The sequence below is a fragment of the Chionomys nivalis genome, chromosome 19 (genome assembly GCF_950005125.1).
Source record: "Chionomys nivalis chromosome 19, mChiNiv1.1, whole genome shotgun sequence".
NCBI lineage: Eukaryota > Metazoa > Chordata > Mammalia > Rodentia > Cricetidae > Chionomys > Chionomys nivalis.
The window spans coordinates 30,939,321-30,965,095 of NC_080104.1; the positions used below are offsets into that span (position 1 = coordinate 30,939,321).

Here is a 25,775-nt window from a genome sequence, read left to right on the forward strand (position 1 = left end):
CAGAGCGTTGTTTCCTATAAAAATCTCAGTGCTCTCCTGCTTCTGTTCTGTGAAACAGCTGTGAAGAGGAAGAGACAGAGAAATGAGGGGAGAGATCTGGTAAGAACCTTCCTTCTCTGTCTCTCTAAAGCAGGGAAATGAGGGATGGGGTGAGAAGGGCAATGGAAAGCTAAGAAGTTAGCTGAATTACTAAATTTGAGAGATTAAGATATTAGAGCTCAGGAGGCCCTCCCTCCTCCAGAGGGCTAGTTACAGTTAGAGGCTGGTAGGGAAGGGAGAGACATTTTTTAAAATAGCCTCTAAGGAACCCTAGTTTTGTCAACTTGACATAAGCTACAGTCGCTGGGAAGAAAGACCCTTAACTGGGAAAGGCCTCCATCAGACTTGTCTGTGGGCAAGCCTCTGGTGGGTTTTCTTAATTAATGACTGATATAGGTGGGCCCAGCATGCTGTGGCTGGTGCCCCCTGGGAAAGCAGTGCTGGGTTGTGAAACAAAGCGGACTGGGCAAGCCATGGGGAACAAGCTGGTAGGCAGCTGCTCAGAGCCCCTGCTTCAGTTTCTGTTTCTCCAGGAGCCTGCCCTGTGTCCCTTCCAGGATGGACTGCAAGCTGTAAGATGAAATAAACCCTTCCCCCTACGCTGGTTTTGGTTATAGTCTTCATTAAAGTAACAAAGCTAACTGGGACAGAAACTGGGCTACTGCTGTGACAGACCTGACCGTGTTGTTTTAGGAAAAACTGTGGAAGCGTTTGGAACTTTGGGCTGGGAAAGTCACTAGTGCTCAAACTTAAATGGGCCATGACGGGAGTGTGGAAATTCACCTCAGGCCAGCACACAAAAAAGTATATAGTCCAGAGGGGGTAAGGCTGAATTTCATGCTGGCAGCCAAACTTGTGAGTGTTTAAGGTACTGGTTTTGAAGGGATACAGAGGTCATGAAGAGCAGCACAGACTGGCACCATATGAGAGGCCAAGAGAAGCCACTGGTGAAGCTACAGCCTCAGCTGCAGTGGTAACCCCTGTACTCAAGGGGTTCACAGAGAGAAGGCAAGGCTTGTCACCAAGTGCCAAAGTCAGAGTCCCTGGAGAGAGCCCAGGTGAGGTTATTGGTAAAGGTGCAGCCCAGGTGCTTTGGAGAGAGACACCAGCACCCTGGACACAGCCACCAAGAAGGAGTCGCTGTGGAGAGGACTGGCCCACACCTACTAAAGAAGGTGCTTGTGCTACAGATGCACAGCTGGAGAAGAGGAGCTGCCCCGGCCTCTCAGAGCTCAGAGGATCATGAATAGCCCTGACACCAGGAACTATAAGTTTTACACTGCTGAACTTTGGGTTTGCTTTAATGTGACTGTTACAGGAGCTTACTGTTGGAGAGACTTCGGATATTTAAAGAAATGGTGGATATTTTAAAGAGAACTTGAACTTTAAAGTATTTGCACTTTTTTAAAGACTGCGGTATATTTAATATTATAGTGTCAATATTGTGATATTAGTGTTAACATAACATCTTGAGAAGAGACAAGAAAGAAAAGGCTACAGTTTAATAGTGATCTGTTTGTGTGTCAAGGTAATGACAGGCCAACTGTGTTTACTATTTTGTCAACACGACAAAAGTAGAGTACTTTGGGAAGAGGACCCTCAATGGAAATAAATGCCTCTATCAGACTGACCTGTAGGAAAATCTATTAAGGATATTTTCTTAATTTATGATTGATATGGGAGGGCCTAGCCCACCGTGGGTGGTGTCGTCCCTGCGCAGGTGGCCCCAGGTTGTATAAGAAGGCAGGCAGAGCAAGTCATGGAGAGCAAGGAAGTAAGCAGCTTTCCTCTGTGACCACTGCTCCAGCTCCTGCCTTGAGTTCCATTCTCAGTGAACTATAAGATGTGAAATAAACTCCTTCCCATTTGCTTTTGGTCATTTATCACAGTAATAGGAAGCAAACTAGGACTTTCTAATAAACTCAGTGGCTCACAAGAAAGAGCAGGTGAGGGGGCAGTAATGTATCACACCAAGAGTACAAACATCAGGATCAAATATCTCATGACCCTGAGACTGAGAATTGATGGAGGAAGGTCACTGGTTAAAAATAAAGAAACTGCTTGGCCCTCATAGGTTAGAACATAGGTGGGTGGAGTAAGCAGAACAGAATGCTGGGAGGAAGAGGAAGTGAGCTCAGATGCAGGGCAGCTCCTCTGAGAGACAGACACCATGTTCTCCTCTCCAGAGCAGGCGCGATGAAGCTCCAACCCAGGATGGACGTAGGCTAGAATCTTCCCGGTAAGCGCACCTTGGGGTGCTACACACATGAATAGAAATGAGCCAGGCAGTGTTTAAATCAATAGAGTTTCTGTGTTGTTATTTTGGGGCATAAGCTAGCCAGGACCAGGAGCTGGGGCGGCAGAAACGCAGCCAGCAGCTCCCACTACAGAGAATCACAACTACTTCCACTGGACAGATATTGATGCGTTCATTTCCCAAGTGCAATGTCAAGGATCCCACTAGTTTTTTTATGTTGCCCTCCTTTCTTTTACTTAGAAAGATAAAAAAAAAAATCAAGTGAGCCAATGACTAAGTTGTAACTTGCAATAAAAAGAAGCCTACTGACATATACACAAAAGACATGACAGAAGAGCAGTAGTCATGTATCTTTTGAGCTACACACACACATCAAGCACTCTCTTAAAACTTATACATTTCTATAAACTTAAAATTGCTCTAGGGATATAAAGTCTTAAAATATAAACTTAAAATATAGTGTGGTCCATTGTAAACCTTCAGTATGGATGAGGTACATGTGTCACACAGCAACACAGGCTGTCACACTGCTGTAACATGAACATAGTCCTTTCCACTTGAACACTGTGCACACATACAGGGAAAACTGAACATTCTACAAATGATGGAAAAGAAGAGACACAGCAAGGAGAAATAGATATGAGGAGGCGCAAGTTTTACTTACCATGTTATGCAAGTTTTTCCTGATCTGCCGTATAACACCAGGAAAGGTAGGTCGAAGTAACTCTTGCAAACTAGAAGGCCATGAATTATATCGGCTATCAATCTCTAGGTTGTTGACCCACTGAATAAAACAAAAAACACAACATGGTGCATACACATTAGTCACTGATGGGGAACAAAATGATAGTTAATGAGACTTTAAGAATCACATAGTAAGCCGGGCGGTGGAGGCGCACGCCTTTAATCCCAGCACTCAGGAAGCAGAGGTAGGTGAATCTCTGGGAGTTCGAGGCCAGCCTGGTCTACAAGAGCTAGTTCCAGGACAGGCACCAAAGCTACAGAGAAACCCTGTCTCGAAAAACCAAAAAAAAAAAAAAGAATCACATAGTAGAGATAGGCATGGTGGCACATGCCTATAATTCCAGCACTCAGGAGGTAGAGACAGGAGAATCAGGTATTAAAATTGTCCACAGCTACATAGAGTTTGGCGCCAGCCTGGAATATACTAGACCTTGTCTCCAGCAAACACATAGGCATAAGAGATAGACTATTCTCAAATATACAAAGATTGAATAGAAAAACGAATAACTACAACAAAGCAATAAAACAGGTGAAATTATTTACAATCAACACAACCAACTAAAGACGAGCAGCAACAAATACTATTTAAAAAAAAAAAAATCAAGCAACCCACAGGAAATGAGACAAGAATAAAATAAAACTAAGCTAGATGTGGTGGCACACAACTTTAATCCCAGGGACAGGCAGATCTCCATGAGTTTGAGGCCAGCCTGGTCTACAAAGTGAGTTCCAGAACAGCCAGGGCTATTAAACAGAGAAACCCTGTCTCGAAAAAACAAAACAAAAAATATATATAAATTAAAAAAAATACATAGGGATCATAAGTGATCAGTAAACACAACTTTAATCACAATCTGTGAAACATAAATGAATTCACAAGAAAACTTCGCATTCATTAAGTTAGAAAACATTAACAGTTTGTCAGGACCATTCAAATAAATACTCACTGAAATAGCAGGACTCCTAATGTCTAGTGCATAGTCAGTCTCAGAAGGCTGGATGTTGAGCTTCAAAATATTATGTAGAGAAAGGCCTTCTATTCCTAGTCTGTGCAGACCCTCCATCACCCGGGCTTCATTCCTCAGCGTATCAAACAAACTGCAGAAAAAAACCAAGTTGTCTAGTTAAGGGTTCGCTATTATGCCAGAGCAGAATACTAGCCTAGCATATCAGACCCTGGATTCAATTCACAACATACAACACATGCACACAGCCTGATGGTATTTGGTAGGGAAAAAAACTTATGAAAGCCTTGAAAATTTTCTATCAGTTCAAAATTCAGTGCTAAAAGAAACTGACTGAAGATTCAAAAATGGAGGTTTTTGTTTTGTTTCATCTGGTCAGAGCACACAGGACAGAGGCAGGATATGCTTTCGTCATCCTGTTTATTTAAATTCTCGGTGGATATGTAGATTATCTCTGTATACATAATTAAATAGTCCTCAATTACACTTTATAGTACATGTAAGTGGGAGAGTATGTATTCATGTGTTCATATGTCTACACGTATGTGAGCATGGAGGCCAGTGCTCAATGTCAGGATCATCTTCCACTCTCTCCACCTTACTTTTTTGAGGCACTGATCCTGGAGCTTCCTGACCTATCAAGGCTACTGACCAGAATGTTCCATGAATACTCATCTCCATTTCCCCAGCAGTAGGATTACAGGTGTGTGCCACAAAACCTAGCACTTTATGTAAGACCTAGACTCAGGTCCAAGCATTTCAAGACTAAGTCATCTCCCAGCCATATACCACATGTTTTATTTATTTATTTTTTAAATAAATTTACTTATCTACTATTATTGGGCATACAGTGTGTAAGGTATGTGTGCGTGCTTCTGCATGTGTGTGGAGATCAGAAGAAAACTTGGTGGTGTCAGTTCTCTCCTTCCATCTTTATGTAGGTTCCAGGGATCGAACTCGGTCTGTCAGGCTTGCATTGCCAGATGGCAAGTGACTTTGCCTTCTAAGGTATCTCACAGGCCTTAATTTATTCATTTGTATTTTTCATTGTGAGCACTATATATAGCTTACATCCTTGCAAATGTTCCCATGTGTGGATAGAAGCCAGAGGTCCACGTTGGGTGACTGGTTTCTTTGTGATAGAGCCTCTTTACTCAACTTACAGCTTCAGAGAGCAGCTGCCTCCACCAAACCAGTGCTAGAGTTACAGACGTGTGCACCATGTCTGGCTTGTAGGTGCTGGGGATATGAACTCAGGTTCTCCTATTTGGACACAACCACTTACCATACCAACTAAGTCACCTTGCTTTAAAAGAAGAATTAATCAGTATTATATTTTTTTGTATCATCAAATGAATCCTTAGTTATCTTAAAAGCACATATTAAAAAGTACATTAAATCTTTAATGTGTTTTAATATCAGGGTCAGTTAAAACAAGTTCTCATACACTCACACATACGCACGCGTTGATGGCAATGGAAAAGTCTTCTGGGAACTAAGAGCTAAAGAAACTAACAAGAGGGCAGGAACTTTAGTTTCTATACTCTATATTATTTAAAATTGCAATGATCAGTCTCTTTATTTGCAATAATCTGAAGGATAGACTATTTTTAATAAATCATTCAATGAAGTCACATGAACAATATTCTAAAATATTCATATTCACTTTACTAACTTATCACAAGGTCTGCAATACAACAAACAGGTATAAAGATTAATTCAATTAATTCACAAAATAATATTGTGAAACAACTCCTAAAGCATTAGCAACTGCTTTTATTTTTACTATTATAAAGTCATAATGATGGGAAGAGATGGCTCAGGAGTTAAGAGCACTCGCTTCTCTTCCAGAGGACCCAGGTTCAATTCCCAGTATCCACATAGCAGCTCAAGGCTGCCTGTAACTCCAGTTCCAGTAGTTCCAACACCCTCATGAAGACATACACACAGGCAAAACACTAGTGCACACAAAATATTAAAAAAAATTTTTAAAGTCACAGTAACAACTGTACTGCTATTAATTCCATAGATAAATCTGAATTCTACTTGTTCACTGCCCCCAAAATGTATGATAACAATTTAGACTCTATTAGCCTTCAATTACATTTTAAGAAGAGTACAAAACAGTATGCAAAGTGACTTGTTATGGTACACATCTATAATTCCAGCAGCTGGCAGGTAGAAGCAGAAGGTTCACTTAAGGCCATCCTCACAAATCTGGGAGGCCAGCCTGAGCTAATAAAACCCTGTCTCAAAAACAAAACAAAAATTTTTAAACAGTGAATATTCAAAATAATTTTAAAAGTAATGCCTTGCGAGACAGGAGAGACAGCACTATGCTTACACCTACTTCACAATTCTCAGAAGCAAGAGAACTGCGCTCTTTTCTATGCTTCTGCAATGAACAGGAAAACTACAACCTCAAATATACATCTTTTAAACACTCAAGACTTGCCCACACACCGTTCTGCCTACCCCAGTCACAGCATGGGCCCACCTCCAGTAAGTCTCATAAGCTTGAGCCTTACCTCATGCCATACCAAGAAGAAACACAAAACTGAACGTGTCAGTTATAAAACCTTACAGAAAGAGGGGGGGGAGTGTATATTAGCCATACCTGAATATATCCTGGGTATCTAAATCAATATGAAGTCCATTGATGAAGAGAGCTGAATCTCCAGGCTGCAGTCCTATCGTTCCCTTGAAATACTGAAAACACACACAAAGAGCAGTGAGAGTACATTCAGTGAAGCTTGTTGCTCCCGAGCTACATTACCCACACAGATCCTGACATTCTGGGGCTAGGTCAGAATTCCCTTCCATACTCTTCCTTGGACTCTTCTGTGCATCCCCTATAGAGACTGAAGATGCTGCCTTACTGGGCCTCCACCTTTTTCCCTTCCTCCTTCCTTCATTCTGATGATGACACAATCATTTCTATAATGTTGGGCATGTAAGAATGCCAAGTGCTAAGAGTCACTTATCAAAAATGAAAACAGAATAGCCAAGAAGGTGGCTCAGGGGATAAAGAAAGTGCCTGCCATGCAAGAGAGAGGACTAGAGAACAGACGCCCAGAACCCACCCACAAAAAGGCCAAGCAGGCAAGCATGGTGATCTACCTGCAACCACAGCACTTTGGAAGAGGTGGGATTCCCAAGAACGGGCTAACTAGCTAGACTAGCTGAATGTGTGAGTCCCAGGTTCAGTCAACACCCTGCCTCAGTAAATAAAGTGAAGAGCAATTCAGGAAGGCACCCAGCAACGCCCTCAGGCTTCCATAAACACATATACTCAAATGCATGTGTACACACAAAAATGTCTTCCACACACATGCAAACATATACGAACATACACACACCACACACAACAGACTATAAGCAGCACTAATTGAACTAATATTATATCTACATAATTTTTAAAATGTTTCTTCCTGGCCCACAATACAGTAAGATATTTAATTTTGGGGTTCATTTTCTAATAATTCTCTGAACTGACTACAAAGAACTAAAGCTTACTGTACTGCCTCCTTATGTAGGACATCAAAGGAATATACACATTTGTTCACTGCTTTAGTAACAAAGAAAGCCCTTTATAACTAAACTGAATTACCTCCTTAATATTGAAGGCAGAAAAAAAGTAAGCCATCTAAAATTGGGGTCACAGGAGGATTCTCCCTTCTAGGTTCTGGAATTTTCCTTACCTCTGTTTGCAAGCGCCAGATTAAAGTGCAAAGCTTTGCTTTTTTTTTTATGCTTCTGTTGCCTTCCCTGATTGTGATGCCAATCAAGTCTGGGCTGGCAAGCAACACAAGGCCCCCTTGATGAAACACAGGACTGAAAGAAGGGTTTCTAAACACCATCCCCATAGTGACCAAGTGGCCAAGAGACCATAGTGACGAAGAAGACACCGTAGTGAGTGTCTTGGCAGCTTCAGAAGCTGCATGGGGGGCTGATGGGAATGAAGGACAAGAACCCAGCTACCCTGTGGAGTGCATCACAGGCAGGAATGAAACAGGTTTAAGGAAAGACTACTTAAAACAGGACCAGACTCACCCCCACCCTGGTTAGGAGACTGCTCTCCTTTAAGAAAATGCCACCAACTTTGACTAAAATAAATAAGTAAATACACTAATTACTGTATTTATAAGTAAATTACTTAAAGTAATACTGTTAAATGCCACTAATTTAATTCAAGTTTCTTTATTGTTTTTAAAGATACAAGACAGGATAGAACGTTTTCAATCAGTTACTAATACCTTCTGGTTCTCTTCCACTTCTGTTCTAAGTTGTGAGCTCACAGCTGTTTTTGTTATTGCTCTAAGAAACAAAAACATGATCAGTGTTTAGCTCAGCATTCCATATAAAGGCTTTTAATTTCCCTGTTCTTAAATATGAAACATGTGGTTCAATAAGCTAAAAGGTAAGAACTAAATAAACGTGACAGCTCTACAGCTTAGCAAGTGAATTTCACAGACGTACAGATTTCCATTGCTGTAAGACAGAACAACAAAGGAAAGCTGCACAGTGGCAGTACGTGGCAGCAAGTCCAGTTGCTTCCAAGGTCTCCCTTGACTGTGTGGCCCTACTCCTTATGTGACATTGACTGTGCACAGATAAATAGACAGCATTAAACGCACTGCACTGAAGCAGACTGTCGGTCCTATTAAATCCTTCTGGTGGAGGTTGGACACTGCACATGAATCTTTCAGAAGCATGATAGATTAAGAAATCTTTTTTTTTTAAATATTTATTTATTTATTATGTATACAGTATTCTGTGTGCGTGTATGCCTGCAGGCCAGAAGAGGGCACTAGACCTCATTACAGATGGTTGTGAACCATCATATGGATGCTGGGAATTGAACTCAGGACCTTTGGAAGAGCAGGCAATGCTCTTAACTGTTGAGCCATCTTTCCAGCCCTAGATTAAGAAATCTTTTTTTTTTAATATTTATTTATTTATTATGTATACAATATTCTTTCTGCATGTATGCCTGAAGGCCAGAAGAGGGCACCAGGCCTCATTACAGATGGTTGTGAGCCACCGTGTGGTTGCTGGGAATTGAACTCAGGACCTTTGGAAGATCTTAACCGCTAAGCCATCTCTCCAGCCCCCTAGATTAAGAAATCTTATACAGGCACACTACACAGTGAAAAGGGAACTTACTTATAAAACTCTCAGCCCAGAACTAAGCCAGTGTTTTTAGTAATTGGAGACAAAGATTAGCAATGGCTTTTGTTAAAAGTTCCTAAGAATTTGTCTCTTAAATAATTTTGCCTTGCATTTATAGAACAGAGCATAACCTTACAGAATAAACAGTATGTAAGAAAATTCAGAATATTGTTACTATGAAGGGTCAGTCTCTCGGAGCCTCAGTTTCCACAGAAGGAACCTGATCATCCACATCCCCCTCTTCTTCCTCTTCTTTTTGGCAGTACTGAGAATAAAACCTGGGGCCTTATACATGTGAGACAAGAGTTCTAGCATGGAACCCCAGGCAAAGCCCTTCTTCATCAGGATTCAAAACTGGCAGTCTGGGCCAGACTCTGGATTAGCTGATCTGGCATAAGTGGGGCAGTGTCAACAACATCCAGATCTCTCTCTCTTCAAGCACACAACCAATGGTCTCGTTACCTCCTTGGAAAGAGGACACTAGTCACAACAGGAGTTATAAATAGGTAAAAAACTAAAATGTTTCAAAGCATTTGCACCTTTTAGTTACATCATATTCTATGTAAACATCAAAGTCACTGGGAATAATGTTAAGGCGAGGGATGTTCCAAAACCTTAGTGGATATTACCTGGCTTTTGTAGGAAAATTCTGACTAATATCCTTCATCACCACCAAAGCTAACTCCACAGGAGCAGCCAGGATGCGGGCAGCAGTCTGGAAACTGAGATCTGCAACAATGTCAGGCAGATATCAGGTTAGAACATATGACTCTAAAGTAATGACAGTAGAACAAAACCCCAATACTACCCACAATTCCCTGACAGTGAAGAATGCCTTAGAATGCAACCATTCCAGAGAGTGCCCATGGTTTAGTTCAGATCTCACTCACTTCATGGACCCCTGGAGTTTTTACTAAGCTATTCATAATCTACATCCATAAAATCCTTGGGCACATGCTAATGCATTTAGCAGAAGCAAACTTTAGCCCAAATCCTGGTGCCTTCTAGATTTACAATACGTCACAAAATACAGGATTAAGATATTTAGCAAATTATCTTGGGAAAAATATCTTAAGAATAGTTTGGAACATTCTTTAGAACAGAAAAGTGCACATATATTCCACTCTTATGTGCCTTTAACATTCTAGAGATACAGTTTTAAAAATGCGTACAAATAAATATAGGAGACCAACTAGATGGCTCAGTGAGTAAAGGTGCTTGCTGCCTACAATGCAAGCAGGATTAGTTGAATTCTATTTCTCAGAACCTGAATAAAGGTGGGGAAACCAAATTCCACAGAGTTGTCCTCTAACCACCACATGGGCACTACGGCACACTAGTCTACATATACACAATGTTAATAAATGAATTTTAAAAAAAAAATTGAAAAACTAAGGTTATAGCTCAGTGGTGGAGTGCATGTCCAATATGTAAGGCCCGAGATCAAACCATCAGCATTACTTAAAAAAAAAAAAAATACAAACCTAAAATTAAAAACTGACACTTAAGTTTTTAAAATGTATGCATAAAGAAAATGGCTGGGCGGTGGTAGCACATGCCTTTAATCCCAGCACTCAGGATGCAGAAAAAGGCAGATCTATGTGAGTTCGAGGCCAGACTGGTCTACAAGAGCTAGTTCCAAAGCAGTCAGGGCTGTTACACAGAGAAACCCTGTCTCAAAAAACCAAACCCCCCCCCCAAAAGAAAGAAACAAACAAACAATGCAGTTATATATTTGTTGTGTGTGTGTATGTATGTATGTATATATAAAAAATTACAATTTGGGGGCTGAAGAGATGACTCAGAGGTTAAGAGCACAGGCTGCTCTTCCAGAGGACCCAGGTTCACTTCCCAGCAACCACATGGCAGCTCACAACTGTTTATATCTCTGGGTTCAGGGGATCTGATACCCTCACACAAACATATATGTAGGCAAAACACCAATGCACATAAAATAAAAATAAATTAATTATTTAAAAAAATACAATCTGCCGGGCGGTGGTGGCGCACGCCTTTAATCCCAGCACTTGGGAGGCAGAGGCAGGTGGATCTCTGTGAGTTCGAGACCAGCCTGGTCTACAAGAGCTAGTTCCAGGACAGGCTCCAAAACCACAGAGAAACCCTGTCTCGAAAAACTTAAAAAAAAAAAATAAATAAAATAAAAAAATACAATCTGTGGTACTCTCAGAATCTTGTAAATTTCATTAAACTCCGCAAGTCTCCCCTCCCAGACAAGGTTTCATTCTATAGCACAAGTTGGCCTGGAACTCATGACAATCATCTTGCCTCAGACAAAGGAAATGGGATTACAGGTACAGTACAAATTCTGGTTAGCATGGTGCCAGGCATCAACACAGGGCTCTGTGCGCATGCTAGACAAACACTTGACCATCAGAGCTATATCCCTAGAACAAGTTCTGCAATTTTTAATAACACAAAATATACTGACAGTGAGCTCTGAGTTTCCATTACCTTGCAGCTGCCAAACTTTCAAGGGTGCCATCTCATTGGTGCTCTCCACAAGATACTTTCGGAATTCTTTCAGTTGTTCTTCCAAAGAGGGGTGCAGTTCTCTGGCAGAAGCACAATCAGTTATTTTCATTGTTTTCTCTCAGAGTACACTGAACAAAGGACTCATATTTTAATCTTCATGATTTTCCCCTCCCAAACCTAAGAAAATTTCTTCAATTTGGACAAAAGTTTTTAAGGCACAATAGCTGCCCTCTAAGGGTAAGTTAACACTGTGTATTCTACATGAACCTTTTTGTGCTGTGAATACATAAAATCATAGCATCACGCAAAGATCGACAAAGAAGGAGCAGTGAGATGGCTCAGCCAGCAAAGGCTTGCCATCAAGCCTGGCAATGTGAGTCTGATCCCCAGGACTCAGAGGGTGGAATCAGAGAACCAGGTCTATAGCACACATGGGACCCATGCACTGTCCCCATAATACACAAAATAAATCAATGCAATTAAAATGTCTAAAAGTGCATGGAAAGATTCTGGAAATCTTGATCAATAAAAGTGGTACCTGACTATGACCATAATCCAAAGTGACAACAGACAAGTGTACACAGGCAACGAACCAACCCAGCCCAGCAATTAACTGGAAATGAAGCCACTACTGCCTAAACTGGAACCTGGTTAGACTCTTTCATTCAACCGAATGTCACAGCTGAAGCATATGTTACATAGTGTCATCTGTTTTCATCTTGCTTTTAAAGGCAGCCCACCACAGATGTTCTAGCGGAAATCCCCACACAGAACAGAATTCAAGGTTCTGAAAAATTTATCAAGTCACCACAGTTAAGAATAATTTTCTGCTATAAATTATAATGTTTTCACAAAACTGTGAAACTATGAAACAAATTTCAATATTAAAGTCATCTTCTGCAAGGCATGACTGCACATGCCTTTGATCTGCCCCCAGTAGGCAGAGGCAGGCGGATCTCTGTGTGATTGAGAGTAGCATGGTCTACATAGAGAACTCCAGGCCAACCAGGGCTACACAGTGAGACCTTCCTCAAAAAAATCAGTAACAGCAAAACATTTCCTGTTCGCTGACAGAATCTATTTCTGCTGTGTGTTTTTAAAGTCTAAGGTTTCTCTTAGCATTAGAGAATAACCCTGGTCACTCTAATTCAAATAACCAACTTTACTACAAATGAAATGGGTTTTCTCCACTGTAAACCACATATATAAAGAGCAACAATTCAGAGAGTAATGAGAAAGACACCAGGAATGCAAGGAGGCATCTGCCAACAAGAACTAACATACCTTAATTTTCCAAAAAGAAACCCCTGAACTTCATCAATAGGATCGTTCTCACCAATGACTGTGGTATTCACCTCAGTTCCTATAAGGACACAGTAAAGACATGTCTAGTGGCTCGGCATAGAAATAAAATGTTAGCTTCACAAAGTCTGAATGTTAAAAAGAAATGTCAAATGCTTCAATTAACAATTCGCTGTAGGCTTTTAAGCCAACAGTGTTTTAATATTTCTTCTGTTCCTGTACAAAATAAGGATGTATTTTCTCGCTTTAGAAAATTTTACAATAAAAATTTCAAAATAGATTTAAATATTACAAAAGATTTTCCACAGCTAAATTATGAAGAATTTAAAGTTAGAAAATCCTAAATATAGTTATTTTCCATTTGTTCTACTATTCAAATCAATCATTTTTAATGTTTAAAATGAGCTTAGCAAATATAATTGGCACACACCATAATTCGGAAGGCTGAAGCTGGAGGACCAAGTTCAAGACTTGCCTGAATAATTAATTTATTGTGCTTGGATAACTTAATGAAAACCTGCCTCAATAAGAAGCGAACAAAACATTAAAAAGAACTGTGGCTGGAGCTCAGTGGTAGAGTCCCTGTGTAATATACACAGACTCTAGTTCATACCACATGCTGCAAAGGATATAATCAAGGTGAAGTTCAAAGAAAAAAATCAGCAGGTAAAACATGGTTGAAAAACTTAATTCAGGGTTGGGTGTGATGGTGCACACCTTTAGTCACAGCGCTTGGGAAGCATAGGCAGGATCTCTGTGAGATCGAGGCCAGCCTGTTTTACAAAGCAAGTTCCAGGATGGGCTCCAAAGCTACAGAGAAACCTTGTCTGGGGGGGTGGGGTAAATAAGAAAAGAAAAACTTAATTCAAAACTGCATAATATTATACAGGAAGAACTCAGAGTAAACTGTTCCAAGAAAAAAGTATAATAAAAACATAAAATTATCCATTAAGCCCCCAATATTCAAATTTCCATATTGGAATCACACATTAACGTCTATCTGTGATGCATATAACATCAACAACATTGATACCGTTTACTAAATCATTTTATACAAAAGAAAAACTCCACTAAACTTTTGAGCTTTTTATTTTTTGTTTATCCTTGTTTTTATTGTTTGGGGTCAGGGACTTGCTACACAGGCAAGGCAGGGCTTGAACTATAATCCTCCTGCTTCGGCGCTAAGATTGTAAGCAGGCACAATTCCAGCCCAAATTCATGAATTATATTTCTTACTTCTCCCAAATACTTGAAAAACAAGCTATCATTACCTACATATTACAGAGCACAAAAATTAGGACCTAGAAAATCTGCTGAAGGTCATCCACTCAGATGTAACAGAATCAAGATGCAAACACGGGCTCGTCACACTCCTAAACCTATTCTTTTTCGATAGGGAAGGCAATTCCCCATTAATTCATATTTAAAGACAAGAGAACACATTGGTCTTATTTTACAAATTCACCTTTCACCTGAGTATCATCCTTGGCCTTGTACTCCGTGCTCTTAATTGCCAATTCCACACCATAGCCAGAAAGGTAAACAGGCTCCTTCTTGGGATTCTGCAAACAGAGCAAGAATTCCACCATCACCACCTGGCTCATTATGAGGCACAGCAGTCCCCTTCCTTGCTAGCATGCCTATTGGTGGCATGACCTGCTTAGGTCATGTTTAAGTAGCCACACTGGTGAGACTTCATGGAAGAGCCCACCAATTGGTTATCTAATACCAAAGAGCCAGCCCTGAAATATACATGTACAAATGACATTACGTGAACTGAGCAGGTTGTAGATGTGCATATGAGTGCTTATATACATTTGTAGATTTGAATGAAACCAAGGTGGGGTACATATGAGGGGATTGGGAGAAAAAAGAGAGGGAATGATGTAACTATATTATAATAAAAAAACTAAAAAAAATTAGAAATCAATATATAAAGTTATTAACTATGTATTCAGAGAGTTCAGTGAAAAATCAACAGTAATAGAAGTACTTGCCTATCATAAAAACACTCATTCTATTTATGAATAAAATCAATCTAGAATTTGTTTTCCTCTTTAGAAAATCCTAGACTCCTTTATATTTTGAATCTTGTTACAACTATGGGAATGAGAGGTAGAAACAAAACTAAGAATATATGAAAAGCCTTACAGAAACTCACTACTCTAAAGTTAGTTAAAAATTATGTACTGTGGGGCTGCAGAGCTGGCTCAGTAGTTAAGAGCACTAGTTGTTCTTGCAGAGGGCCTGGTTCAGTTCTCAGCACCCACATGTAACAGACTTAACTCCAGTTACAGGGGACTTGACATTCTCTTCCACATTCTGCAAGTACCAGGCACATGTATAGTATACATACTGCACACATGTGTGTATGTATATATATGTATGTATGTATAGATGTATTATTATTCACATATTCACATAAAATAAAAATACACAATAAGTATTAAGAACATTTATGTATCTCTTAAATGGAGGTACCCTGCATGGGTGGACAATGATGCTCCAGGAAGATACTGGTTATTAAATAAAAATCCTTGTGCCAGCCATGAGATACCTCTCTATGTGTTATTCCTCAGGGTGGCCTCAGAGGCCCCCTAAACAATACAAGCTACTGCCACTGCTTTTGGTTGCCTACTAGGTGTAAAACCCTATTGTTAAAGACACCAGACAGAGTTGCAGGACATAGAAACAATTAATTCTGGAACTGACCAGTAAGCTTCCTTGCTGCTGGCTAGATCTCACAGTGCTGGAAGGTGCTATGGAGGCCACTAGGGAAGAAAAGACATCAATGGTCTTAGCTGGCGCTGGAGCCTACATGCTACAATACTGACTGCCAGGCAAGACACACCCACTGGTACAATAACAGCAAGACTGTTATGGGGGCAATCTATTGCTTTCTCATTAGACTCAAAATGCTTACACTACAGGAGAGAATGACTCCCTGCAAACCTGGTCAAAATTCAATGGCTGTGCATGTCATAGCCCTAAGGAGGAACCTATTATTGTTGTTTTGCTTAATGGTCATATCAAACTGACTTCTACATATTTACATTTAAACATTTATGTTTCTACCCAAAGATTATGCTGCTCTCAACTGTGGTCAAAAAGCTTCATTTTCCAATAGACATTGGGTAATAACAGAGAGTCATCACTGCTTAAGAGTGCTGAGAATAAGTGACCGTGAGTGCCGGGCCTTAGGACATCTGCATCAACTCCCTCCCCAAGGCTCAGGAAGGGAAGGAGCGCTAGGGAATGCTGTCTGGCCATGACACAGCTGCTGCACTCTTGACCGCACAGCAGCTGCGGCTAACTACAGAAGATCTGCCCAAGATCAAGACAGTCACGACTCTAGCATGGGTGGGAGAAGGGCTCAAGTCTTAGCGTCCTGCTAAGGAGCTACTGTTGTTGATGGCTGCTGGCAGAGGTACTTTTCTTTGGAAGTACAGCCACTGGTAGGTTTCCCACGCTCCAGTGCATGGCCCCAGAACCATATATGAAGAGCACTTGGGAGCCATGCAGCCTAGTTTTGGCCTAGTGTATGAGTGCTTGTCCAATGGGTCTCCAGATGACTTTGGGACAGCTCAAATACTGATAGGACCACGCAGCCTGCATGTTCTCTTCTCTCTTATAATATTGATGATTCTCTTGGCAGTACTGTCATTTTGTCATGCAAGGGACAGATGTGATCACTCCTGGAAACCCCACTTTTTCTCGAATATTTTCCCCTAAAATTGGAGCTGATGCCTCTCAGGTTTCTTGTCTGGGGATGGCAACTGTCACTCCAGCCCCCAGGAGCTGTTGTGACTCAGTGCTGACAGGATTGGAGGCAGGTCACCCCTATTTCTGTAAATGTATTTTAAATGAGATTGTTGTTCTTGAAAATGTTTGCCTATGTCAATCGCCTATTAGTTTTGTAAAGACAGGATGTACCTGGTTTGATATTTGGCTAAACTAAGAAAATGATAAGTGTTGTTTTTGGTGTAAAAATATTTTAACATAAAAGTTAGGGGAAAAAACATATTTGACATATTTGTTTTTGCCAGAGGTTAACACTGGAGGATAGGGAAAACTTGTTTGCTTGTATGGAAAAAACATGCTTGTTTTCGATGTATAAATATTCAGAGCCGGTCACTTGTGTTAAACTCATCTGATGGTCGGGCTCCTTCAGGCCAACAACCCTTCCCCATCTCAGGTCCTGAACCCAGGCTGTGGCGAACACTAACTGGACTTAGTGGGTTATTTAAACAAAAACAAAACAAAAAGGAGGAGGAAGACAAGAGGATAGAAGGGAGGAGGAAGACAAGAGGATAGAAGGGAGGAGGAAGACAAGAGGATAGAAGGGAGGAGGAAGACAAGAGGATAGAAGGGAGGTGTTTGGTGGGAGCTGGAGAAGTAGAGGGAGGTTATGATCAAAATATATTGTTTACATAAATGAAGTTCTCAGAGTTAAAAAAAATCCATTCCAAAAGCTATACAACAAAGAGAACCATGTTGAGACATTGTGTGTGTGTGTTTCTTTACTGTATCTGAATGTTCCTGGTGGGGACTGGAGAGATGGCTCAGCAGTTAAAAAGCACTGGCTATTGTGGAATAATCCTTTTGTACACTGTGAAGGTGTGTCTTTGCCAAGGCACCTTCTGATTTGTTTAGTAAAGAACTGAATACCAATAGCTAGGCAGGAAAAGATTAGGCAGGACTTCTGGGCAGAGAGGGGAGATGAATCTAGGTGCAAGGAAGATGCCAGAAAACACAGAGAAGAAATAGGAGGTACAAGATGGAAGAGAGATAAAAAGCACGAGGCACAACATAGATTAATTTAAATGGGTTAATTGAAATTATAAGAGCTAGTGGGACAAGCCTAAGTTATAGGCCAGGCTTTCATAATTAATAACAAGTCTCTGTGTCATGATCTGGGGGCTGATGGTCTTCCAGGGGACCTGTGTTCAATTCTCAGCACCCACATAGCATCTACAATTATGTATAATTCCAGGGGCTCTGATACCATGTTCTGGCCTCCACAGGCAGCAGATATGAAAGTGGTGCACAGACATACAGCTAGGCAAAACACTCATACACATAAAACAAAAAGTAAATAAAATATGCTTTAGGTGAGGTTGAGCTTACCAAATGCCACATCCTCACTGTGGGAAAATAACAGTATCAGTATCACATAAAGATACACAGGAATAAAGCAAAAGTCTTTTTATTTTTTACTTTTTTTTTTTTTTGTAAAAAAAGGGTGTGCCAGAACCCAAACCATGGCTAAAGACCATGAAGGGCCAAGATGGCCTTGTCTATGATCCCTAACACGGCTGAGTCTCTTCTCCTTGTAGGAGCCACTTCTTCACAACATAAAGTAAAAGGGGAAGGAGGACACTTGGGGAATGTGGGGTCTTGGCAGGCTTACTATCTTCAATAGAGAAAAAACATTTCTTCCACTCATTACCAGGCTGACTGACCCTGGCCCTTTAGCTATTTTAATCCTTAATACCCACAACAGGGCCAGGAAACAGGAATGGGGAGTAGTCAAAACTGAACTTTGACTGGGTGCGGTAGCACACACCTTTAATTCTAACAGAGGAATCAGGAATTGTTCTACATCAGCCTAGACTATATTACACTGATCTCAAAAACATCAAAGGATAAAAAACACTGGGTTGATAAATACATCTGACTCTACTCGGTCAAATTTTCATTTACATGAGCTTTAAAGACTTTCATATTTAAAATGTTTAATGATATAAATTTAACTTTATATTAATTCTGCTTTATTCCACCTCTTTAGAAACCCTCTCCACCAAATAAATAGATATCAAAAAGACTAAGGTCAAACTTCAAAAACTATGTTAAAAAGAATGCCTTACCAACATTTACTTAGACATGTCTGGTTTTGAAACACTATCCAATAGTTAAAAGCGTGCAACTATTCTTCTGGGTATTGAATACCTAGAGGCTACGCTAATGTGGCCAACAGACTAAAATGGAGAATATATCCCCCTTGTCCTCCAAGGTCACCAGCTCCCAGGGGACAATGGGACACCTCTTAAAATGGTCTGTATCTATGAGAACTTCCTATTCCCGTGTTCAGGGAAACCATGGAGACCCATCTAGAACACCACCCAGTGTCCCATCTACAAAAAGGAGGGTCAATCCAAAGGAAAGATTTCCTCACTGCTTTCAGGCAATGCCATAGTGCAACAGACCTCTGACCTATGCTCACATCCATTAACTGGTAAAGAATGAGCCAGAAGTTTCTCTCAAGTCCAAGTGCCCCAAGAACTAAATCCTCAACTTGACAGTATAAAAAAATAATAATTTCAGCCAAATTAAGCCTGCATGTCTTAAATATCCGGCAAGAAAATATAACCCCAAACTAAAGTGACAGGTGTGACTGTTTGTTGGACTTTGTTACTGTCCAAAGAATCGCACACTCCAGACAGTATACTTAAAACTATATGGGTTGGGGTGGTGGTGGCGCACGCCTTTAATCCCAGCACTCGGGAGGCAGAGGCAGGCGGATCTCTGTGAGTTCGAGACCAGCCTGGTCTACAAGAGCTAGTTCCAGGACAGGCTCCAAAACCACAGAGAAACCCTGTCTCGAAAAAACAAAACAAAACAAAAAAAAACTATATGGGTTGTTATCTAGACTATGTCTCATTAATGATTTTCTTCTTGATTGAGGAAAAAAAAATGCTGCCCAGATATAAGACCTCAGACCTTTCCTCAATTAAACACTGCAGGGCCTATCTGCAGCCAAGAGAGGCAGGCCCAGTATTGTTTTAGCCTAAAATCATACAATGGTTAAATGTCGTTTCTATCTGGAAGATATCTGAGAGGGACCTCACACTGTTTCTAGTCAACCTAACAACTTTCAAAGTGCCTGAAAATCGACCCCGGTTTCATCACTGTCCAGTCAACCTTGGAGGCCAAAGGAAAAATGAGGAGCCCCGCAGACTGATGCTCTTGTGCACCATCACAGGAGTCTAATGGGCTTTGATTTGGACATGTCTCTGCTTCTCCCTACCTAGGCTAAAACATTTCCCTCACATCTTTCAAGATACCATTCAACGACTTCCTTTTCTCCCTACATCTTATAGTTGAGGTTTTTAGATAGGCCCTCTGGGGGGGTACCACAAAACTACCACACCTGACATTCTAAATTCAGCTGTAAGACACCAGATTGGTCATTGCCCCAATCCCATGGCAGTTAGTGTTACCTCATTAGAAGTGTGGGCATGATAAGAACAGCAGACAGAAACTGGTTGGGCAGTATACAGTAAAAGTTCTCAAAGAAAAGCAACCATTTTCTCTCTTGGCTAAAAGTCAGAAACATCCTTGGGGCTCTTAGCAGCCTCATCCTTGCCAGAGACTAGAAAGAACAAAAGAGTTTGAGAGGCTCTGACCTCTGATGTGGTTCCTAAATGATTCTTGGGTTACCTCTTGAGTATTGGGTATTAATGTTAACGTAATGAAGGCCTGTTAAGAAAAATATTCCTCCTGGTCAAGACTATAGACTCTGGAATACAGCTGGAGAGATAGCTCAGTGATTAAGAGCACTGGCTGCTCTGCCAGAGGTTCTGAGTTCAATTCCCAGCAACCAGAGGGTGGCTCATAACCATCTATAATAGGATCTGTTGTCTTTTTATGTCTGATGCTCTCTTATGTCATGCAGGCATAAATGCAAATGTACATAAAAAATAAATCTATAAAAAATACACACGTACACAGAGAGAGAGACAGACAGACAGACAGACAGACAAGAGATTCTCTAGCTTGGGTGAAGACTTAACACTCCAATGGGCCAGATCAATTCCCTGGTCAAAGGGCCACTGCTGCAGGATATATGTACACTGTATGAAGATGTATTGCTGTAATTGGTTTAATAAAACGTTGAACAGCCAATCAGGAGAGGTTAGGCAGGACTTCCAGGGAGACAGAGGAACTCAGGGGGATGAGTCTAGACATGCAAGAGATGCCAGCAAGACACAGAGCAAGCTGAACATATAGAATGGAGGAGAGTAAAAGCCACATGGCAGAATGTAGATTAATAGGAACAGGTTGATTTAAGTCATAAGAACTAGTTGAGAACAAGTCTAAGCTAAAGGTCAAGCTCTCAGAATTAATAAGTCTCTTTATCATTATTTGGGAGCTGGCAGTCCAAAGAAAGTCTGATAAGAAAGACCAACAAGAAACCACTTTGTACTTAGGGCCTAACTCAGACTTACTAGGTCAGCTATCACTAAAGGACCCCTTCCCTATAGAAGTCTCTTACTTTTAAGATATGATGGAAAAAGAATCAACACCTTCCTAATGAGTTTGAAAAACAGAATGTTTAAAATAAGAGGAGGAACTTGTAAGAAACAGTAAATACTAGTCTTTTTATCACACATTATAAAACTAGTAACTATAACAAAGAATTCAAGTATCTATCTTTCCCACCTCGTAAGACTTTTAGAGAAATGTTTTCATCCACCCCACTACCACCTCCAACCAGGTTTATACAAAAGCCCTACTTTCCTGGAACTTAAGTGACTGAAGTGGCTGACCTCTTAAAACTAGCCAACTGTGAAAGACTGTTGGACAGAACCCCAGCCATTGGCAAAAAGACAGTCACAACATGCATTAGCATAAAAGGTCGATTTCCTGCCCCAATATGCTCACTCTTCTACTTTTGTGAGGAGCACACTCTTTATCAAGAAGTCAAGATTTTCTTGACAACACACTTTAATATATATTAATTCATATATATATATATATATATGAAAATGTAGAGGTGAAGACAGATACCTACAAGAGAATCCAATTGTACATGCACACCCCCACAAACGCACATACTCAAATACACACAGATTTTAATAATCAAGTCTAGCTAGGCCTGATGGTACAGACCTGTGATCACAGCTAGTAGAGAGGTTGAGGCAGGAGGACTGCAAGTTCCAAGTCTTCCTGGTGGAGTTCCAAAGCAGCCTAGAAAACTTAGCAAGACCCTGCTTCAAAACAGGTGTTGAGGGGGAGACCCTAGGGAATGTAGCACAGTAGCAGAGTGGTTACCTAGATATATGAAGCCATAGGTTCAATACTCACTAGCCTGTTTCATATATTTGATGGCTATATCAAATTTTTGTACACAATCCTGGTTTGTTTGTTTTTTAAGATAGGATCTTGTTATGTAGCTCAGGATGGCCTTGAATTCAAGGCAATACTGCTTTAGCCTTCCAGGTGCCGAGAATACAGACATGAGCCTTCATACCTAGTTCTATGCAGTCCATTTTAAAATAAAATGCAAACAAGTACACCACTTTTTAACTGACTTTTTTTTCAGAAAGACAAGCAACACACTGTCTATATGCAAATACAAGCTCTAATGAGGGAAATGACTTAGCAGGTAAAACCCTTGCCACCCAAGCATGAGACCAAAGTTCAGATCCCTAGCACCCAGACTGGTGTGACAGCCTGTCTGCAATTCTAATCTACAGAAAGCAAAACCAGGGAAACCCCGGGAGCAAAGCTGACTGGCTATGCTAACCCAATCAGTTCAAATGATAGACTCAATGAATGGAGGAAACTGAGTTCAACAAAGCAAGCAGTTATTCAGCATCAACTTCAGACCTCCACATGCACACGATGCTCTCAAACACACTTGTGAACACACATACACACACACAAGTATACACACTGTATAAACATATTCTAAAAAAGAGAAAGTAAAAAAATTAATTAAAAAGTGTCATGCGGTAAAAAAGAGAAAGTAAAAAAATTAATTAAAAAGTGTCATGTGGTAGCACACACCTTTATCTCAGCACTTGGGAGGCAGAGACAGGTGGATCTCTGTGAGTTTGAGGCCAGCCTGGTCTAAACAGTGAGTTTCTAGACTAGTCAGAGTCACAGAGTGAGACCCTACCTCAAACAAACAAACAAACAAACAATTAGAGAGGAAGGAAAGGAGAGGAGAAGAACTGAGGCAGAGAAGGGGAGAGAGAAAGATGGGTGAGAGTGCAGGGAGAGAGCTAATGAAAAAGTAGTTAAAACTGAATTATTTTTTTAAGGGGGGAAAATATCAACTCATGTTCTATGGTCATTTTAAAGAAATTAATATTCAAAAAATTGTAAAAATAAGTCAATACTTACGGATATATAATGTCTGAATACATAATTAATTTTGCCTTCTTGGCTTTTTGATATAAGTTGGTGGTGAATATTATAAAATTCTTCATGGCCAATCTCAGAGTAGAAAATCACCACAGGACTTTCAGAATTCGATGAGGGGAATCTGTGATCTCCTTTGAACAACAAAGGCTTAGGTCTGGAAATAAACATTGAAAGCTTCAAATTTTCAATTAAAAATTTTTTAAACAAAAACCAGGACACCTTTGACAACAACTTTAAAAACTTAGCAAAGATTTGAAATATCTTAATATAAAGGGTATCACAGTCTTGATCAATCTGCACTTTAAATACTGTCAAGTATGAATTTTATTCATTCATGACCATGAAAAATAAAAGTATATCAAAAGAATACTAACTATGAAATACTGACTTGGGTTGAATATTATTATCGATCCCTAAAAAAGAAGGGAAGGTGAGCCAGGATACATATCAAATCTCACAGCACTAAAGCTACAGAACATTTTCCTCCCATGGAGTACTGACTGTAATTTTACCTGAAATCAGAAGGGCAAATAAGATGAGCAGCAGAAATGACTTTGAGTGTAACTTGTAAGCTACAGCAAGTCTCCCTTCTCTGCCATCTTTGCTAGTGTGAACTTCCTACTAATGAGTTCAACTTTTCAGTGTTCCTCTTAATTTTTTAAGCTTTGCAAAATACAAACAAAAAAGCCAAAACCACCACATTTCTTAATACTGGCACATCAGGACATTAAAAGTTCTGCTCTACTGTGGCAGTTTGAGTGGAAAATGTTTCTTACAGGCTCGTGTATTTGAATACTTGTCCCAGCTGGTACTGTTTGAAGGGAAGTTATGAGAGTTTGGAACACAAAGGACACCAACACTGTGGATAGGCTTTAGAGTTACAGTCTTGACGCACTCCAGTTCTTATCTCTGCTCCCCGTGTGTGAATGAGATGTGACCCCTCGACTCCTGCTCCTGCCACCATGCTTGTCACCCTATCATGATGGACATCTTAGCCTCCTGAGATTATGCTGCTTAGTTGTTGTTGTTGTCAACTTGACATAAGCTAGAGTTATTTGAAAAGGGGGAACCTCAACTGAGAAAATGTCCCATCAGACTGGTCTGTAGGCAAGTCTTTAGAGCATTTTTTCCATTAATGATTGATGGAGGAGGGCCCAGCCTTCTATGAGCAGTGCTACCCTTGGGTAGACGGTTTGAGTTATAAAAGAAAGCAAGCTGAGCAATCTAGTATACAACGTTCTTGCATGGTTTATGTCCCAGTTCCTGATCCCCCTGCCCTGCTTACCCCTGATGATAAAATTTTAAGCTAAATAAACCTTTCCTTCCCAAAAATGCTTTTGGTCACAGTGTTTTATCACAGCAATAAAAAGTAAAGCAAGATAGAAATCTTATGCTAAAATAAATGCTTCATTAAGTTGCCTTTCATCGTGGTATGTATTACAGCAACAAAAAGTAACCAACACACCTACCAATCCCTAGTATAATTATTCAACAGAAGGCAAACACATATGAAAAGATATGTTCTTTATAGTAGAAAAGTTCCAAAAATTGGAAACAACTTTTAAAACCAGCAGTAGGATATTTTTACATAGGACAACATGAAGATGCTAAAAATACTGACGTGTACCCACATGCACTAGATGTGCATTTAGAAAGATGCTGCAACAGAAATAAACCTACGTACTTGTACAAATTTAAAACCATAAAAAAAAGTCTACCAAAACACTACTAAAAGCAGTTCCAACCTCTCAGAAGAAGAGGCACCACTCTTTACACAGGTCTGCATTATTGCTCAAACAAACCAAAGTTTTGAAGGAACTACAAAGTCACCAATTATGTTTCACCCAAGAAACAGGAGTGTCAAATACTTCTAATTTTGAAACAAGAGAATACAAAGTAATGTGCCTCATTTTACAGAACTCTTTTAAGTAATGGAGCTGATGTTCATGCTCAGTCTCTAGCTGGTAGCCATATCCTAATATGTATATAGATTAGGTAAGAAAATCAGAGGAACCAGGTATATATCATGTTTATAACCCTAACACTTGGGAGGCCAAGGTAGGAAGTTTTTGAGTTCAAGATCAGACTGGGCTATAAATCAATACCTTTTCTCAACAAACAAACAGACAGACAGACAAAAATAAGCCAGGAATGGGGACATAGGCCTTTAATCCTAGCACCCCAGAGGAAAGGCAGGCAGCAAATCTTTGTGAGTTTTGAGGCCAGCCTGGTCTATATTTCAAGTTCTAGGCCAGACAGTACTATATACTGAGGCTCTATCTAAAACAAACAAGGAAGAAAACTAGCAAAACTCAACTCAACTCAGAGGGTACACATAAAAAAGAAAAGGCTTGGAACATGAACATGAACCACATTGAAATGAAGAAATAAAACCTACCTGTCGGGTGCAGTTAGTAGAAGGGTATCCAGAGTATCAAAATCACAGGTCTGCTTCCCATGCACTGAAAAGAATGACTTACATCCTTCCGGGGGAGGCTCATCACCTGCTATCTGTCAGGGAAGACAAAATATGTATTTCTACTCAAAAGATCAGGTAGAAATCTATGTTTTAATGAACATGTCACTAAATGATAATCCACCATCAATAAAAACAAAAACTACCATCTGCTAACATCCACCGTGGGCCAAGA

At 40.2% G+C, this 25,775-nt stretch overlaps 1 protein-coding gene across 2 annotated transcripts in view; it reads right to left on the bottom strand.

Annotated features, from left to right (window-relative positions):
* The window catches only part of Uggt1 (UDP-glucose glycoprotein glucosyltransferase 1), a 117,110-nt gene that overhangs the window by 59,620 nt on the left and 31,715 nt on the right, over nucleotides 1-25,775 (bottom strand). For both annotated transcript variants that reach the window (XM_057794566.1, XM_057794564.1), the window contains exons 5-14: nucleotides 25,523-25,635; nucleotides 23,104-23,278; nucleotides 14,438-14,534; nucleotides 12,955-13,033; nucleotides 11,650-11,750; nucleotides 9,807-9,906; nucleotides 8,262-8,322; nucleotides 6,623-6,714; nucleotides 3,988-4,138; nucleotides 2,961-3,080 (exon numbers count right to left, since the gene is read on the bottom strand). In XM_057794566.1, the coding sequence (XP_057650549.1) occupies nucleotides 2,961-3,080; nucleotides 3,988-4,138; nucleotides 6,623-6,714; nucleotides 8,262-8,322; nucleotides 9,807-9,906; nucleotides 11,650-11,750; nucleotides 12,955-13,033; nucleotides 14,438-14,534; nucleotides 23,104-23,278; nucleotides 25,523-25,635 (1,089 nt within the window). The remainder of the gene's footprint in view (nucleotides 1-2,960; nucleotides 3,081-3,987; nucleotides 4,139-6,622; nucleotides 6,715-8,261; nucleotides 8,323-9,806; nucleotides 9,907-11,649; nucleotides 11,751-12,954; nucleotides 13,034-14,437; nucleotides 14,535-23,103; nucleotides 23,279-25,522; nucleotides 25,636-25,775) is intronic.